Here is an 18841-nt window from a genome sequence, read left to right as displayed (position 1 = left end):
GAATATAAAAAAAAGACAAAAATAAAAAATGTTCTACACGCATCTAATATCTTCTTATTTTTAAGAGTGTAGAGCAGATTGTGCAATAAAGGCCTGAGAGCTGCTATTATCCAGGACAAATGAAACCTTCATGTCTCACACACGGCTCAAACTGGGCCAGCGAGTTTGAGAAGTGGGCCAAAGTTTCTCTCTTCTCCTGCACCATCACTCCATTCATCACAGCATCTCACCTCCTCCAGACACCGCGGCTGAAGTGATTCGCAATGGCAGCGACTTCTAAACGAATCAGCCACGATTGCACGAGATTGCAATTCACACACTCTCACATGCCTGCATGCAAACACACACACGGGCAGGCAAATGAAGATATAAACGCACACACATACGCAAATGCACGCTCATTCTGCACACAGAAGCATTACTAGTTTCACAGAGCTGAAGATAAAATTCAAATAACATGCAAATGAGGCGTGCGGCGCGAGGTGTGTGTGTGTGTGTGTGTGTGTGTGTGGGTGGCTGAAAGCGAGGCAGTATCCAAACAATCCTGGCTAAAAGCGTCACTCCTGTAGCTCCAGGGGTTTCAATTCAGCCGAAGAGACGGTCACGACCGGCACAAAGCAAACCAACAGAACACACATTCACATCCACACAACAGAAATGACCAATAAATAATCAAATAAACACTCGATAAAACAAATACAATTCATTTTTATTCAGTTTAGTCCTAAAATTATTTTTGTATTACTTTTTCCTTTATTATTTTGTGTCTTTATATTTATTTTAATTTTAGCTACATTTAAAATGTAATTTAATTTGAATTCTGTATAATGTATCTATTTATATTTAATCTTTATTCTATCTATTTTTTTATTTATTTTGTTTTTATTTGTATATTAATCTGTAGTATGGAAACAAAATATATGCAGGAAAAATAAATGAATGTATAAATATAAAAACAATAAAAACATAAAATATACAAATAAATAAATAAATAAATGTGATGTAATAGGAAAATAAACAAAGTAATAAATGACTTAAAACAAATACAAAAGTAATTTGTAATTTGTTCTAAATGCAGTCAATTTAGTTCTAAATGAATTTTTGTATTAATTGATTTCATTTATTAATTATTTTCTGTATTTATTATATATATTTAACTATATATTTATTAGTTCTAACTATATTGGTTATACTTTTTTAATTTATTTATTTCTAATAATGAAATAAATGCATGTGGGAATAAATATATACATAAAAATAAATAACACCAATATAAAAACAATAACAACATATATGAACAAATCAAAAATAAATACAAGTAATAATAGAAAAATAAATAAAGGAATAAATGACTTGATAAAACAAATACAGTTCATTTTTATTCAAATTTATCCCTAAATTTGTTTTTGCATTTTTTTTACCTTTATTATTAATTTTCCATATTTATTTTTAACTTTATGTTTATTCTTTTAAACTTTATATTTTAGACTTCCTTTAACTTATTTTTTTTTTATTTATAATTTATAATTTATAAAAATAAATAAACACATTAATATAAATATAATAAAAGCATAAAATAAAAATACAGTTAAAAATAAAAAACACTAACAAATAAAGGAGGGAAAGTAATAAAAAAATTAATTCAGGGCTCAATTTAATTAAAAATGTATTTTGTTTGTTTTAGGAAATAATTTATTCCTTTATTTATTTTCCTATTAATTATTCATTCATTTATTTATTGTATTCTGTCCTTTATAAAACCACACACACACACACACACAAATGCAGCAGTAACAAAATTCAGACTCATTTTACCATCTTTTGCATGTTGCATCATTCACTCTAATATAACAAACCTCACTTTCCAAAACATTTTCACTACGGTGTCGACATCAAACTGCTTCTACAGAATTGCTCTGCCCATAACTAGCCCTAACCAGTCCTGCCAGCTGGTAAAACCTGTAACTAACCACACAACCATTCAAAAGTTTTTTTTTCATTTTGATAGAAAAAAATTACCAACAAATGTGGCCTTTATTGTCAATGTCTAAAAAAGGCAGCATTCAACATCTACAAAGATGCTTTGTTGGCGACGTTTATGAATCGAACTGTTTGTTTGTGTTTTTTGCATGCAGCGCAATAGAAAGATGCACTGTCTGTTGATATTCTCTGCAGCATCATCCAGTATTTTGATCTCATCGCATTCAATTGAAAATGCAAGCTCAAAACTCGGGCCATGAGGGTATTGCAGCACGGTAATCTCAGCAATATCATTTTGGTTTGATCTCATTTGGTTGTCTTGTGCGCGAGGATCTGGTTTCTGCTTGAATACGCTGCGGTCTGTGATGAGAGCGGCGCAGGCGAAGGGGATCTGGATGATTGGGTCGGAGCGCGACTCATCGAACGGACAAACCATGTCACTTCCAATTCTGTCAGCGAGGGAAAAAACTGCTGGCGTGGACGAACAACGCCGTCCCATGTTCACCTTCCTGAAAATGACATCAACTGTCCGTTCAGATTTAATCTGGCGCTTCACATCTCTCTGTGCTCCGCTCAATCCAATCTCAAAGTATTGCCTTCTCAATCTCATCGTCTGCACCCAAGACACGGTTAAACCAATCAAATGCTTTAATCTACACGCAGTTTAGTTCAATCCAATCGAGCTCGACTCAGTGACCCACAAATGGGTTGCTATAATCAGAACTGGAAAACATGCAAATCAAAAAAATTATATAATTCTGCGTAAAAGGGAGAAAACACTTCCCATATCTAATTGATTTTTTTAAGTCACATGGACATTTTTAGGAGGTGTGGAGACATTTTTAGGATTTTTAGGGGATTTGGAAATAGTAACCACTTACTTAAATCACATAAATAAAATAATTACCTATGTGGAAACCCTACTGTGACAGTACTATACAGAAATACACTACCGCTCAAACTTTGGGCTTGGTTTGAATCTCTTCTGCTCACCAAGGCAGCTTTTATTTGATCAAAAATACAGTAAAAACAGTAAAATTGTGAAATATTATTGTGATTTTAAATAGCTGTTTTCTCTGTGAATATATAGTCAAATGTAATCTATTGCTGTGATCAAAGCTGAATTTTCAGCATCAGTCTTCAGAGTCACACGATCCTTCAGTAATCAGTCTAATATCCTGATTTGCTGCTCAATAAACATGTCTGATTATTATCAATGTTGAATACAGTTGTGCTGCCCAATAATTTTGTGGAAACTGTGATGCATTTTATTTTTCAGGACTCACAGATGAATAGAAAGCATTTATTTGAAATAGAAATCTTTTGTAACATTGTAAAATGTCTTTACTGTCACTTTTGATCAATTTAATGCACCCTTGATGAACAAAAGCATAAATTTCTTTCAAAAATAAAATCTTACCAACCCCAGACTTTTTGAATGTTAGTGAATAACTTCAAATAAATGATCTAAAACATGATCAGCACTAATGATCTGTGAGAAAGAAAAACCAATCTAAAGCTCATATACATGATGCTAAATACACTCACACAAAACAAACACACACATAGTTCATTTCCTTCTTCCATGAGGATGATTTGTGGTTTAACAGGGGAAAACAAAGCAAAAGGTCATGAGAACAATTGGTTTCCTGTTGTATTCAAATCAAACACAAGAAAGACAATGATGGAAACTAATGCGCTGAACAGTATATACTCAGTATATACTCAGCATAAACTGATACAATATTCTGTCATATAAATATAAAAAAAAAATAAAAAAAAGATGTGTGCGCATATACATACAGTATATATATATATATTGCCGCTCAAAAGTTTGGGATCAGTAAGATTTTTAATGTTTTTTAAGGGAGTCTCTTCTGCTCATCAAGGCTGTATTTATTCAATCAAAAATACAGAGAAAACTGTAATATTGTGAAATCTTATTGAAATGTCTAATATTGGTTTCCTATTTTAATATAAAAATATGAAGCAGTCATCGGTTTCCGACATTGATTATAAATCAGCATATTAGAATGATTTCTGAAGGATCGTGTGACAATGAAGACTGGAGGAATGCTGAAAATTCAGCGCTGCGTCAAAGAAATAAATTACATTTTAAAGTAAATTAAAATAGAAAACTGCTATTTTAAATTGCAATAATATTTCACAAAATAATAAAATCAAATAGATACAGCCTTGATGAGCAGAAGAAACATAAAAAATCTTACTGATCCCAAACTTTTGAGCGGTAGTGTGTGTGTGTGTGTAGTACTTACGGGCTGACGACCCTGAACTGGACGTAGGGCACGAGCTGCAGCAGAAGACGGACGCCATTCTGCCATTCCTCCTCGTTGCGAAATTCACAGCCCTGAGCGTCGCACTCCTCGAACGAGAACTGATAGTACGTGTTGGAGTCTTCAAACACCAGCCGCTGGTCGACTGAGGGGACGACAGAGAGCAATTTTAAACATGGCACACATATGATGTGCTATAGAGCTGCGGCCCTAGAGAATTGGCATTTTCCCATTGGAATTTGTGGAATGGTTTCCTAAAAACCCATTAGAAATTTCAGAGGGATCCCACAGTGAATGTGCCTCCTGGGTTGGCCTACAAATGTACATCACGAGTGAAAAGCTCAATTATACATATACAGCTGATGCTTTACACTATTCAGTATTAGGGATACAGTATTCCATGCAGTGCGCTCCAGTTCTATACTGCACTGTATTCCATAATCCATACAATATTCCAATCCTATATTCTATATTGCAAACAGGAAATTCTAAATTCTAAAAACGTAGCAGTAGGAAATATTGCATTCCAAACATGCAGTGTTTGCGTTTACCTAAAACCGCCGGAACGGCTTGCACTTATAGCTGAAGTGAGAGAAAAGTGTTTATTATGTTTGAAATATGGGTATTTTTCTGACAAAAACGCATGGATTCGCTACAGAAGGCCTTTATTCACCCCCCGGAGCCGTGTGAGGCACATTTTATTATGGATGCACATGCTTCATTTGATGTGTTTTGGACTGTTGAACAGAAACACCTGCTGACTGCAATGATAACGCTTGGAATAGCCAGGACAATTTTTTAATATAACTCCGACTGAATTCGTCTGAAAGAAGAAAGTCATATACACCTAGGATGCCTTATTTTAAGTTAGTTGCCAAGGTAACATTTCAATTTTTTATATAATTTAAGTTAAAGTATATATATATATAATAGTAAAAAAAAATATTAAAACTTTAACTAAAATTAAAATGAAAACAGAAAATGTTTAATTAAATATTAAACAAACTATAATAGTATTTCAGTGATACTAATTAACCCTGTTATTGACCTGAGTGCAGTATTCCCAGCTCCAGCAGCACCTGCCAGACACGAGACGCCATTAACCTGCACTGAACCGACACACACTGCTCCAGCAGCCACTGGACCAGCTCCACACCGACATAACTCCTCCTGCATCGACACACACACAGGGTCATTGAGATTTCTTTAAAAAGAAGTGCTTTTATTCAACAAGGATGCATTAAATCAGGGATGGAGACCGTTGATCCTGGAGGGCCGGTGTCCCTGCAGAGTTTAGCTCCAACCCTAATCAAACACACCTGAACCGGCTAATCAAGGTCTTAAGGATGCGATTAGGTATTTTTTCCCAGGGTTTTTCAGGGTTGGAGCTAAACTCTGCAGGAGAGTGGCCCTCCAGGATCAACGTTCCCCACCCTTGCATTAAATGGATCAAAAGTGACAGTAAAGACATTTATAATGTTACAGAAGATTTCTATTTCAAATAAATGCTGTTCATTTGATCTTTCTATTAATCTGTGAATCCTGGAAAATAAAATGTATCACAGTTTGCACAAAAATATTAGGCAGCACAATTGTTTTGATAATAATGAGAAATGTTTCTTGAGCAGTAAATCAGTATATTAGAAGGATTTCTGAAGATCATGTGACTCTGAAGACTGATGCTGAAAATACAGCTTTGATCTCATAAATAAATTACAGTTTAACAGATATACACATAGAAATCAGCTAGTCTAAATTTTCTATTTTACTGTTTTTACTGCATTTTTAATCAAGTAAAAGCAGCCTTGGTGAGCAGAAGAGGATTGTTTCAGAAATATTTAAAAAAATCTTACATACTACAAAGCATTGAATGTTAGTGTAATTTTATTAGCTGCCCACGAACAAAACACCAAGCAGTTTTATAAAACAGATCCAATAAATTCCAAATGGTTGTATTTTTTAATGGCATGTCAGCTTCTTTATCTGTTTTCATGGTGAAAACCATAAACGAGTTATTAACATTTAAAATAGACACTAAATAACATATTTAAGATGCATTTTCCTCAAACTGCATTTGGATTAACTTGATTAAAAACCTTTTCAAGGGTATCAACAGAATAAATCAGTTTTCTCAGAGGAGTATAAATATTATAATCCAATAAAATATAGTTCATTGACATGCATAAACGGCCTGCAGTTTTGCTAAAGGCAGAAAAATATTGTTCGTTGCAATTTAATAGATGTAATAATTTAATATTTGTGTTTTCAAGTACATAATGCTGCTGCTACTGTTTTTCATTTTGCTATAAAATCAACATAAAACCCATTTTGCCTCTGTAATGTGATGTACAGTATTTCCAAATGAAAGGCAGGAATTGATTAAATCATGAAAAACGGTCTCTATATTTCAACAAAAATAACATACCAAACGCTCTTAATTTAGAATAACACGCACTAATGAAGAACTCACAATAAGACCAGGAATGCGATTAAAAAGCTGCAAGTGTTCAAATCTTTGTAGCACTCTCATTGCTCTGCTGTGTGACATTATCATGCTGTCACTGATTTGCATTTTAAAGTCATTAAGCTGCTCGTTTTCATCGAGTGCATGTGTGCATTCGTTAAAGCATGTAAAGCTCTGATTCTGCGTTTCGCTGTCACACGTTCACACTCCACCTTCTGACGGGACATTTTTATCCAATCAGAGTGAAGTTTGGACAGCGGCCATCCATCACAGCGATAACAGACAGCTGATGAGTCAGCCACACACACACACACACATGCTTTTAACCTCTCTTACATTGATCCTGTGATAGTAACGTCACAAGAGTTATATCACACAACCACAGTACAACATGTACAACAAAAATCAGACACCAGATAGAATTTTTGATATTTTTATACTAGTGGCTGCAGGACACTATAGTTCATTAATGTAAATGAGGGTAGCAAAATAAAGTAAACTGTGACATATTATACCCACAAATTCTTCATACAGTGAAAAATATAAAACAGTAAAATTGTGAAATATTTTTACAATTTAAAATAACTGTTTTCGATGTGAATATCTGTTAAAATGTCATTTATTTCTGTGATCAAAGCTGTATTTTCAGCATCATTACTCCAGTCTTCAGAGTCACATGATCTTCAGAAATCATTCTAATATACTGATTTACTGCTCAAGAAACACTTCTGATTATTATCAGTGTTGAACACAATTGTGTTGCCTAATATTTTTGTGGAAACTGATAAGATTTTATTTTTGATGAATAGAAAGAACAGCATTTATTTGAAATAGAAATCTTTTGCCACATTATAAAAGTCTTTAATGTCACGTTTGATCAATTGAATGGATCCTTGCAGAATAAAAGTATTAATTTCTTTAAAGTTGTGTAGCTTGAATAAAGTGGCTAGCAAATGCACAAATGTAAACCTCTGACCTGATGATCCTGGCGAGGTGGATCTTGTCTTTTGCTGGATACGGTCCATGAGACAGAAAGGCGTTTCTCAGAGCACGTCCAGCGCAGGGAATACTCTGAGAACATGTCTGAGAGACACAAAGATCATCTCAGGATCCAATTAAACACTGTCACTGTGTAATACGAATGCTTGACGCTATAAAATAATTTGAAATATAAAGAGATGCACGAATATAATCTCAACTGTTTCTCCTAGAGAGCAATGAAGAGGCCAATGGAGGCTTTTGCTTTTCAGATGTTTTTAATGAGAAAAGACCCCAATAATCTCACATTAGTCTCCTCTAGAGATGCAGAAGAGATCTCAGTAATGTCTCAAACTGGGCTTAAGCTCAAAAAACTCTCAAGTCTCAAAATATTCTCAATTGTATAACTCTATACTCACAAAGAGTCTTTTGCGTCTGTTTTTATAAGAAATCAAAGGAGAACAAAATCATAATTGAAAACTTAAGCCTGTTGAGCAATGAAAGAACAGTCTTTTAGCAATATATTTTTCCTCTGGTATATTTTTATTCATGTTAGTGTGAATGTGAAACTTGGAAAAACAGCTTGATGAACATAAATAATGTCTTAGTGAAATGTCAAAGCGATATGCTTAGGGTTAAGCGATAGAAAATATGACTAGATCAGTGCAAACAATCAAAGTCAACAGAAAGTCGTGACAGAAAAACAAACATGCTGGTGTGTGAACTTGATTATTAAAAATACAGTACAACAGACACATTTGACCTACATAGGCAAAGTGAAATCACCTGCTCTGTGTGTGTGTGTGTGTGTGTGTGTGCATCTATTCACTGGTATTACAGCGTTTCCTCCTGAAGCTCTCCTCCATCTGTCTCGTTTTAATCAATGGCTCACTGGTCTCTGATCCACTCAAAAGCCCCTTCAGCATTATTGATCAGCTTTAATAAGAGCGTTAGAATCCATAGAGACACCTTCAGCAGCAGACACCCATGTGAGGTCAGAGGGCACGACCCCAGGCCGCAACACTCTGACCTACAATACAGTCTAAACTCTAAATTCTGACTGGATCAACTGAAATGGATGAAATTCAGTATTAACACATTCAGCTATTTATTGATTTTAATAAATTTTATTAAAGCAATAAGGCTGTGAATTAGATTAATTTTACCTCAGCAACTCAGAGACCTGCCTTTGCAACATGCCTCCTCCTTACATGGTAAAATCACTATAAATCCAGGTGTGATAAATCATATTTTCTGTTCTAACTCAAACAGTATTGAGATTCTATTTATATGACATCACACAGGAAAGCCCCGCCCACAGTGGAATCTCATTGGTCAAAACTCTACATTAAGCATCAAACATTCTGACTGGATTTATTGCGCTCAGATTAAATCGCGGCTGTGATTGCGGCGTAATGCTCGCTCTCTCGTGGCTTATTGCTCTAATAAATTCTGGGGTCTTTGAAAGAATAAAACAGATAAAGATCATAATCTCTAGTCAGCGATAATTATCTATAATCAACATTATGTTCTGATCTATGAAACAGAAGAGCCTTCAGAGGATTCCTGACATGTTTGATTTTGTATCTAATGTATGTTCTTTTGCACACATGGGTGATTAGCTGTTAGCGCGAGCGTTTAGCAGAGCTCACGCACGGATTAAAAGAGCTTCAGAGATTCTAATGAGACGAGAGAAGATACTGATGAACACCACCAGCATCACGAGTGTAAGAGCTTTCAAGGGAATATATTGATCAGATGTTCCTCATGGAGTTCTCAATTGAGTGTCTTTTACTGCAGTGATGTTATTGTTAACTAAAACTAAAACTGTTAAAAATCGTTTTCAATAATTGAAATTTAAGATGAAATAAAATATAAATATTGGCTGAAAAAATTAAAAACAAAAAAGAGAAATCGGAAATGTTTCCTTGGCAAATAACTAAAATAAAATAAGCTGACATACTAAAATGACTAAAACTAAAATTGAAATAAAAATAATAATAAAAAACGGATTAAATAAATAAAAATAATGCTAAGTAGAAAATAGAAAAAATAATAAATATTCCACTAGTAGATAAAATTTCTCAAACAAAATTAAATTAAAATGAAAACTGAAAATCTAAAAATAAAAGCTAAGGCAAAATATTAATAAATACAATAAAAAATAATATTAAAATACCACAGATTACATTTAATTAGTTTTAATAATAAAGAAAATGTAAAAAAAAAAAATATTAAAACCTAAAGTGAAATTAAATTGAAAACTGAAAATATAAAAAATAAAATATGAATAAATGCTATAATAGTATTTAAAATATAAAAAGTATAACAGATTTACTGCGAGTATACATTTAATCTCAGGAAAAATTACAATTAAAATTTTGAAGCAAACTACATACACAAGTAAATGAGATGTGAAAATTTGCACGGCCCTTTTAAATAACACTCACAGAAGACAATTGTTGACATGGTCTTGGATGAATTTGATGAGAAATATTTGAGTTTATACCAAGACTTTTGATGACAAACTTTGGTACCTTTTCAGTCTGAGCACAGTTTGAAACATATCATCGTAAACTCTAGAGGAGAAGTGTGAAATTTTAGCAAAAGTCTCCTCTCGTTGTCTTAGGAGAAACACTTGAGATGAGTTATTCATCAATGATATGCAGGGTGGGCCAAACTGTAGCAGCTCCTCACGTATCAGCGTTAGGTTGCACTTTCTTACCTTGGGTTTGGGTGTGACGCCCGCGCTGGGTCCTGGGATGGTGTCAGGTGACTGCTGCAATCACAAAGAGACAAACCAGAGGCCACAAGTCAAAAACACAAGCACACATGAACATCACAACCTTCAGATACAGCTGAAATGTTCTGCAGGGGCCCTTAAGGGCCGGTTATAATGCGCCGATGTGACCTTCACATGAAAAGCGCAACAGAAATGCGATTTTACGAGCTAATCCCATCTCGACAGTGACATTCTGCCATGTTTCTGGATGTCATGATGCGCTTTTGACATTGTGTCATACTACTGGATGCATCCAGATAAGCAGAACTTCCTTCTGGTTTGGTTTTGACATTTCACACTGATACAGCATGCAAATGTTTTTGAAAGGTGAATGGGGTCAAACTTGTGTATTTTGATAAACTATGGTACTAAATGACTTCCATAGCTATATACCATGACGATTATTCCACAGCACAATGGTTCATATGCACTAATTGAATTTAAAAAACACAAAAGCACATAAGCAAATTACTAAAACTAAAACTATAATAACAAGCAATAATAAAATGTAAAAAATTATAAAAATAAAAACACAACACAATTACTAAAACTAAAATTAAATATAGTATAAAAATAAAGAATAGAAATATATTAAAAACAAAAAGTAATAAAAATGACAAAAGCACATATCCCAATTACTAAAACTAAAATAAAAAATATAAAAATAAACATTTTTTTTTAATTATGAAAATGACAAAAGCATAACATAATTACTAAAACAAAAACAAATATATATATATTAAAAAATTACATAACACAATTACTAAAACTAAAATGTAAAAAATATATTTGAAAAAATTAAAATAAATAAATAATACTTAATTAAATTTTTCTAAAATAACACTATCCTAGGGAAATACCATGGTACTTTTGTTCATGGATGCTGAACCTCACAGCTACCAAAACTTTGCAGGCAGAGTCTGTGACATGAGGGACTTAATGACATTTCACTTCTACTTAATAATTCTCTCTCAGCATGACATAAGTTCATATTAAACAGGTGCAGTCGTGCGATCTTGTCAGACCCTCGATCGGCTCTGAGCTCTTTAAAGTGACTCACTGTAAGAAAGAAGGCTTGTTAGGTTTGATTTGGACAAACTCTCAGTGTCTGGCCTTCATTTCCAGAGCCGGATAAGTGGACAGAACTGGAACAAAGACGCTGATGCTCATTATAATGATCAGAACTTTGATCAGATGGAGTTGTATCTGTGTGGAGTGACCCACATTCACTCCTCTATATTCGTCTTATTCTCCTCATATAGAATATATAATGATATTTCAGATTGCAAGGTCCTTATTCTTCACTACATATGTGTATTTTATTATTTAAGTTACCTGCATATAGTCATATTTGTTCATTGTGCAATCTGTGTCACTCAATTCTGCACTTTTTTCTAATTGGTTCAATCTCACATATGTTGAGCAAATAGATAAACACTAAATATAAAAAAAATTAAAAATATAAACATAAGAGAACATTTAAAGTTCCAAAAAGAACGGCCAATATATATGGTTGCCAAGGTGTTCTATGTGAATAGTAGACAGTTGCTAGAGCATTAGGGCACAGAGTGTTCGAGGTGGTTGCTAGGGTGTTGCCAGACCATTACATGTAGTTGCTAACTAAGATCTTCTATGTGAAAATTACACATTTGCTAGGTAGTTGCTAGGGCATAGCTAGAATGTTCTAAGTGGCTGCTAGGGAATTGTTAGGTGGTTGCTAAGGTGTTGCTAGGCCATTAAAAGTGGTTGCTAGGGCATTGCTAAGTTGTTGCTAAGGTGTTGCTAGAGTGTTCTGGTTGGTTGTTAGGGCATTGCTAAGTGGTTGCTAAGGTGTTGCTAGGCCATTATAAAAGTGGTTCCTAAAATGTTCTACAGTATGTGATTAAAATGTTCTACAATGATTGTTAGGGCACTGCTGTTGCTAAGGCATTGCTAGAATGTTCTGGTTGGTTGTTAGGGCATTGCTAAGTGGTTGCTAAGGTGCAACAGGTGATTGTTAGGGTGGTTTTGGTGGTTTCTTTCTGGTCCAAATTAAAATAGCCCAAAACACAGTTTCTCAATATATGGCTTGTGTCTAGAGTTTATTAGCAATATGCGATAAATTTAAGATTAATAATTCAAATCGATCTAGATCAATCAAGACCAATTTAAAGCCACTGAATAAGGACAATCCAATGAGTCTGCTGAATAAATAAATCTAAAAAAACATTAAAATCATGTTGCAATGCAACCTTGATGGTAAAGCGTATTACAGTAGGTTAGTCCACAAAATATCTACGCAAGTTTGATGGATTCTTCAGCAATTTAACAATCCACCAGTCAAACAAAACACAACTTAAGTGTTCAATAAAGTGACGGCACTGCTCTTCTCAAGAAACATGATTCAAGGAATCAATCACGTTTGGAACAAACACTGCACGACGATGCACGCGCTTAACTTCAATACATAGTGTTTGAGGTTTGTTCAATTCAGCAGTTTCTATATCTAAACAAATCACAAATTAATATTTCCAAACCGGTTTTACAAACACGCAAATCAGGGAGATAAAAATGGCTTACAACCAACATTACCATTCTGTTATCGTGTTTATCATAAAAAAAAACCCTCTGAACAGTAGAGATGAATTCATTCGGCATGAATACTGTTTGAAATTCCTGTGATGATGGTATCTGTGGTTTTCTGCGGGCTGCTTTCCGTGGGCCAACCTGCAGGTATCTGCAGACAGAACGCTATCAGCAAGCGCTTGCCTCTCTGCAGACGAATCTCTCCAGGGGCCGTGCGTGCGCTTGTTGGCTTTGTTTTGACTGGGCTCTGAAGACGGCGTGTGTATCAGATTTACTGTATTGATTTGCTGGAGATCTGGGAGCTGAACTCTGTTTGGGTCGGATAGGAACTGGAGCAGACAGGCCACAGATAAGCAAATGCATGAGGTGGAAAAGGCTTTTTAGATAAAAAGAAAAAAAGCATTCTTGTCCTTCATGCATAGCTAAAATCTTTTAATGAAATCACCTCTCTCATCATTCCTGTCTCATAAATCACAAAAATATACAATTTTCTCAATGTCATTTGAACAAACCCCTAACCTTAAGCATTAAAGTACTGTGCATTATTCAAAAAAATGTGAAGAGGCGTGATGGTACTGTACTAAGCACTTGAGATTTTCATGTAACGACCGAGCAACTACACAGAACCCCCCCCCCCCCCCCCCCCCCCAAAAAAAACTAAACAAAAAACACATAGCAATGTCAGACCCTAGCAACCACCAACAATATCCTAGCAATCATGTAGGAGCAACTACTTAGAACACCCAGAAACCCTAGCAACCAACCAATCAACATTCATGCAACCCTCCAAAACACCCTAGCAACCACCCAGAACACCCCAGTGAACACGTAGCAACCACCCGTAACACAAGTCTACGTAAAGCATTTAGAATCATTACTGTGTGTGAAATGTGTTATATAAATAAGCTTGCCTTGCCAGCATCCCCCCCCCGTACCAAAAAAAAAAAACATGCAACCAACTAGCAACACCCTAGCAACCACCCATTAGATGTCAAAGTAAAGCACAAATTACCGCTATACATGAAAAGTGCTATAAAAATAAACTTGCTTGCCAGTAGGGGTGGGCGATATAACCAAATCATGATGAGCAATTTTATATCATGATAACGATACAGTATGAAATGAGTTATATAATTAAACTTGCTTTGCTAGCAACGCCCCCCCCCCCCCAAAAAAAACAGAGACACCCATGCAATCAGCCAGAAACAACCTAGTAACTATCCATAACACTCAACAATAATAATAACAATAAAAACATAAACTCCCTAGCAATCCCCCAGAGACGCCTAGAAACCACCAAGCAACATTCTAGCAACCACCCAGAACTCCCCAGCAAACCACCTACGTACTGTAAAGCACTTTGAATAACAACGGTGTATGAAATGAGCTCCACATAAATAAAACTTGCCTTGCCAGTATCCTGCCAAAAACACCCATGCAACCACCTAGCAACACCCTAGCAACCACCCATAACACCCCAAACCAGCCAGCAACAACCTAGCAACTATCCAGAACACTCAAAAAAAATGAAATAATAATAATAACAAAAAACACAGGAGCCCCCCCAGAGCCCCCTAGCACCTCCCCAACAACCACTCACAGCATGCTAGGATTGTGTTGGTGGATGGGGCATTGGAAAAAAAAAAAAGCACACATTTTCTTCAGGAAATGTAAAATTGTAGTTTAGTTCTGCCTGGCAGTTGCAAAAAACCCTCAAAAGCACTTTTATTCACCCGCACTCAGAACCAACACTTCAATCTCCTTCCAGCAAACAGAGAGAGAAATGGAGAGAGAGAGAGAGATAGATGAGGGAAAGGATTTACAAATGCACGAAGGAGGGAGTGTACAGAAGAAATGGTACAGAAGATGAGTAAGATGAAGAGAGGGAAAGAGAACAGTTAGGGAAGGATGCACAGAAAGCATCCTGGTTCACTATGTAGTGCACACTGTTCCAGAGTGCAGTGAGTCTGTGTGTCATTATGTGTAAGAAATGGATTACTCTCAGATTAGAGCGTGCGCGCACACACACACACACACACACTCATGCACCTCTCTCTTGCATGGCTTGCGGATAAATCTGTCGCTCTGGATGAGTGCACTGCAAGATGGAGACATCAAACAAGCCTTGTCTTTCTCGTTAAGATTTCATTACATTCACAGGCGCTCACACACACACACACACACTCGCACACACACATCCACTTAGCAGCATGAGGACTGTGTCATTAAGTGCAGCTTCTCCATCAGAGAATTGCAGTAAATTCCATATGAGACGTCACATCAGCACACTCTTCCTTTGAAACGCTCTTCCAGAGACGAGCGTCTGTCGCCCCATCTGAGAATAATCCCAGCGCTCAGAGGAAAACCGTATTGCTCAGAGACTTCTCATATAGGAATCAGCGTTGTCTTAGATGTTTCTCCAAAGACATGAGACCTAGTTGACAGTGTAAGAGTAAAATTAATGTAAAAAATGACTAACGTTCATTTGAACTTGGAAAAATTTGATTGAAAATCTTCATATTTAGATCTTTTTCTTCAGGAGAAACATCTGAGAAACTCCTTATTTAATGTTTAATTTAATTATTAAATTTACTAGTTAGGTGATCATAACTTGACTGCTTTATCATTGACATCAATTGTTGGGTTTTCAGTGTATAAAATTACAGAAAAAGGTTCTCTTTTGGGATTATTGGGACACTAAAAGGTTCTCCTACATATCATCAGCAGTTAAAGCTTTCAAGATAACTTTATTTTCTGCTTGCGGTTGTATTTTACAGCAGCAGAACCTGCTAAACAGATGCTCCAGTAGTTGCTGTCATTGCAGCACACAAGGAGACAAATGTCACGAGTGTAATATTTGTTTCTCATTTAGTACTAATGAGGCTTTCATTTTTTAATTCTCTAATCACCCCGGGGCGGATGAATTGAGTCAAATGAGCCTGAACCACACATTCTGTTCGAAGCCGTAAGAACCCTCACGGTAAAAGACATCTCAAGCAACACATCAGAGAAAAAGAGATGAAACCCTGAAGAACCCTGATGTTTATGCCCAAAAGTCTATAAACAACAGAAGTTACTGAATAAAACTCAAGAGTTACAAAAGTCTTCACTGATCACTGTGGATTTCCTCTCATCCTCACGATTAATCAGGTTTATGCAACTGAGAGGTATTCACCAAACCAGCAAAACAATTCCTGTCTTCAAGCCTCTGGAGCGCTGAATAGCCCCTCTGTCACGCCACAAGTGTATAAACAGAATATTATCAGCTCTTTCCATACAGTCCACAAAAAACCTACTGTGACAGTACCACGGTTCAATTATGGTATCAGACACCTAATGATCACAGCATTTGAATAGCATATATTCACATGGTCACTTGAAAATATAAAGGTTCCAATTAGAACTTTTGCACTCATGATGTCATATTGAGCATTTTTTAAATAACAACAACAATATTCCAACAATAATGCATATTCTATACAGCTACAGAACCATATTCATACAACAAATAGCCTATATATCAGCTATTCTACAGCTCAGTTTCAACTGCACACATGTACGCTACTTCAAGAAAGTCTCCAAATACCACAATTTAAGATGTTCACAAAAAGTAAGACACAGTATATGTCTGAAAACCATAGTACATTTTTTAAACACCTTCATTGAATTATTCAGGCTTTACAAATATCATTCTGCCATTATAAAGTGTACTGTCTGTTATTGTGGTAACAAATTGTGGTAAATCGGTACGAGACGTCAACGTGAAAACAAATTAAACAAAAATGACAGGAACATTCCCAAAGCATCCCATATTAATTCATCTTTAAACAGCACCTACAAAACTGATGTAGCTACTTTGGCTGAAATTATGGTTGCCATGGTAACTTGTATAAGGGCGCAATATTGCAAAGAATATTAATCAAATTCAGCAAATATGAACCGCAGAACATTTTCTATTTTCATGTTGGGAAGTTACAGCAGGTGTGAGTGTGTGTTTGTGTACCTGACTGTGTGTGTGTGTGTGTGTTTGTGGATCTCTGTTGCCTTAGATACCACGACTTAAAAAAGCATTACAGCCGCTCCTTCATAATCAATGACATTTGGAATAGCGCATCAATGCATTGACACCACGCATCAATCGTAACATCGGGTTGTTCGTGCGCATCCACTGTAATATCAGTGATGGTGGATAGGGGTGGTGTACTGATCACGAAACACACACATTCTTCATCAGGCACATTTTGGTAACTCACGCTCTTTTTGCGCAGGTTCAGCCCGTGCTTTAATAAACCGGGCAGATCTCGGATCTTCTGCTTGATTTGGACCTGATCCCTGGCGGTTCTGTTCCATCTCCAGCTCGACAGGAGTCCGTCCTCCGCGGTGCAGGGGATGCTGTCGGATTCCTCCATCATCATCATCCTCCTCCTCTTCCTCCACCTGCTCTTCACGCACACGGACAGAGAAGCGACATTCCGCAGCCGCTCGATGGATCTCCAGCCGCCGCAATGAGAGACGAGACCTGCCGTACACTGCTGCTCCACCCAGCGATCACACACTCACACACACACACACACACACACACACACACGCTCGCATAGAAACACACACACACACACCCGCTGGCTAAATTTGACCCTGGACCACAAAACCAGTCATAATTTTGCAGTTGAGAAGTATACATTTTGAAGTCTGAATAAATAATCTTTCCATTGATGTATGTTTTGTTGATAGGACAATATGCTGAGATACAACTATTTGAAAATCTGGAATCTGAGGGTGCAAAAAAATCTAAATATTGAGAAAATCACCTTTAAAGTTGTTCAAATTAAGTTCTTAGCAATGCATATAACTAATTTCAAATGAAGTTTTGATATATTTACGGTAGGAAATTTGCTAAATATCTTCATGGAACATGATCTTTATTTAATATCCTAATGGTTTTTGCCATAAAAGAAAGATTTATAATTTTGACCCATACAATGTATTTTTGGCTATACTGCTACAAATATACCCCAGTGACTTAAGACTGGTTTTGTGCTCCAGGGTCACAAAGGACATTCGACAGACTTCTGCTTTTATACTGAAAGCTGCACCAAAAAGAAAACTTGTGATAACATACATTATTTACGTCGCGTAGGAGTCATTTCACTAGTAAAACGGAGATTCTGTCTATTATTTTAGGTTATTAGCTAACTTCAGCTTTCGGATAACTTCTGCGGATAATCGCTTCGGAAGTAAACATGCGTGTAGCTGAAAGGTAAAGCAGACTTGAACACACAGATGTTAATCTTGAAATCAGCATTAAACTATATAATATTCCCAATGCGGTGTAGATTACTCCCTAATCCGTTACTGATTCCAAATTGCATGGCAAAAAAGTAGGCCAGTAACAAGAGCTGGGCAGATTAGCCGATTTACAAACTGTAATCTGTTACTGTGATTCCAAATAGGCTACATGACAAAAATTAGTTAGTAACGTAATCCATTATATCACACATTTTAGGTAATATAATCAGATTACTTTTAGATTACTTTTGACCTTACTCATTTATCACATTGATTCAAATAGGACACCATATTTAGGCTACATAAAAATACAAAGAAAACATATGCATTTGTTGTTATTAACAACATGATGTGCATTAAACATATGTCAAGGTTTCCCAAACTGGGGTTTGTGAAGGAACTGAAGGGGGTTTATTAAGCTAATGATTAATTAAATCATAAAAAAAAGTTCATTAAAGAAAATGAAATATTTTATTTGTTTACCTGCATGTC

At 35.8% G+C, this 18841-nt stretch overlaps 1 protein-coding gene across 1 annotated transcript in view; it reads right to left on the bottom strand.

The window, feature by feature from the left end:
- The window catches only part of rapgef5a (Rap guanine nucleotide exchange factor (GEF) 5a), a gene marked incomplete at both ends in the record, with an annotated part of 65356 nt that extends 47878 nt beyond the window's left edge, over positions 1–17478 (bottom strand). Inside the window, 5 exons of the mRNA XM_079442279.1 lie at positions 4257–4419; positions 5323–5444; positions 7715–7821; positions 10442–10495; positions 17317–17478. Of these exons, the coding sequence (XP_079298405.1) occupies positions 4257–4419; positions 5323–5444; positions 7715–7821; positions 10442–10495; positions 17317–17478 (608 nt within the window). The remainder of the gene's footprint in view (positions 1–4256; positions 4420–5322; positions 5445–7714; positions 7822–10441; positions 10496–17316) is intronic.
- Between the last annotated feature and the right edge of the window lie 1363 nt (positions 17479–18841).

Source organism: Barbus barbus, assembly GCF_936440315.1.
Source record: "Barbus barbus genome assembly, chromosome: 19".
NCBI classification, from domain to species: Eukaryota; Metazoa; Chordata; class Actinopteri; order Cypriniformes; family Cyprinidae; genus Barbus; species Barbus barbus.
The sequence above is the reverse complement of the archived record's forward strand: the minus strand, read 5'-3'. Positions and strand labels throughout refer to the sequence as shown.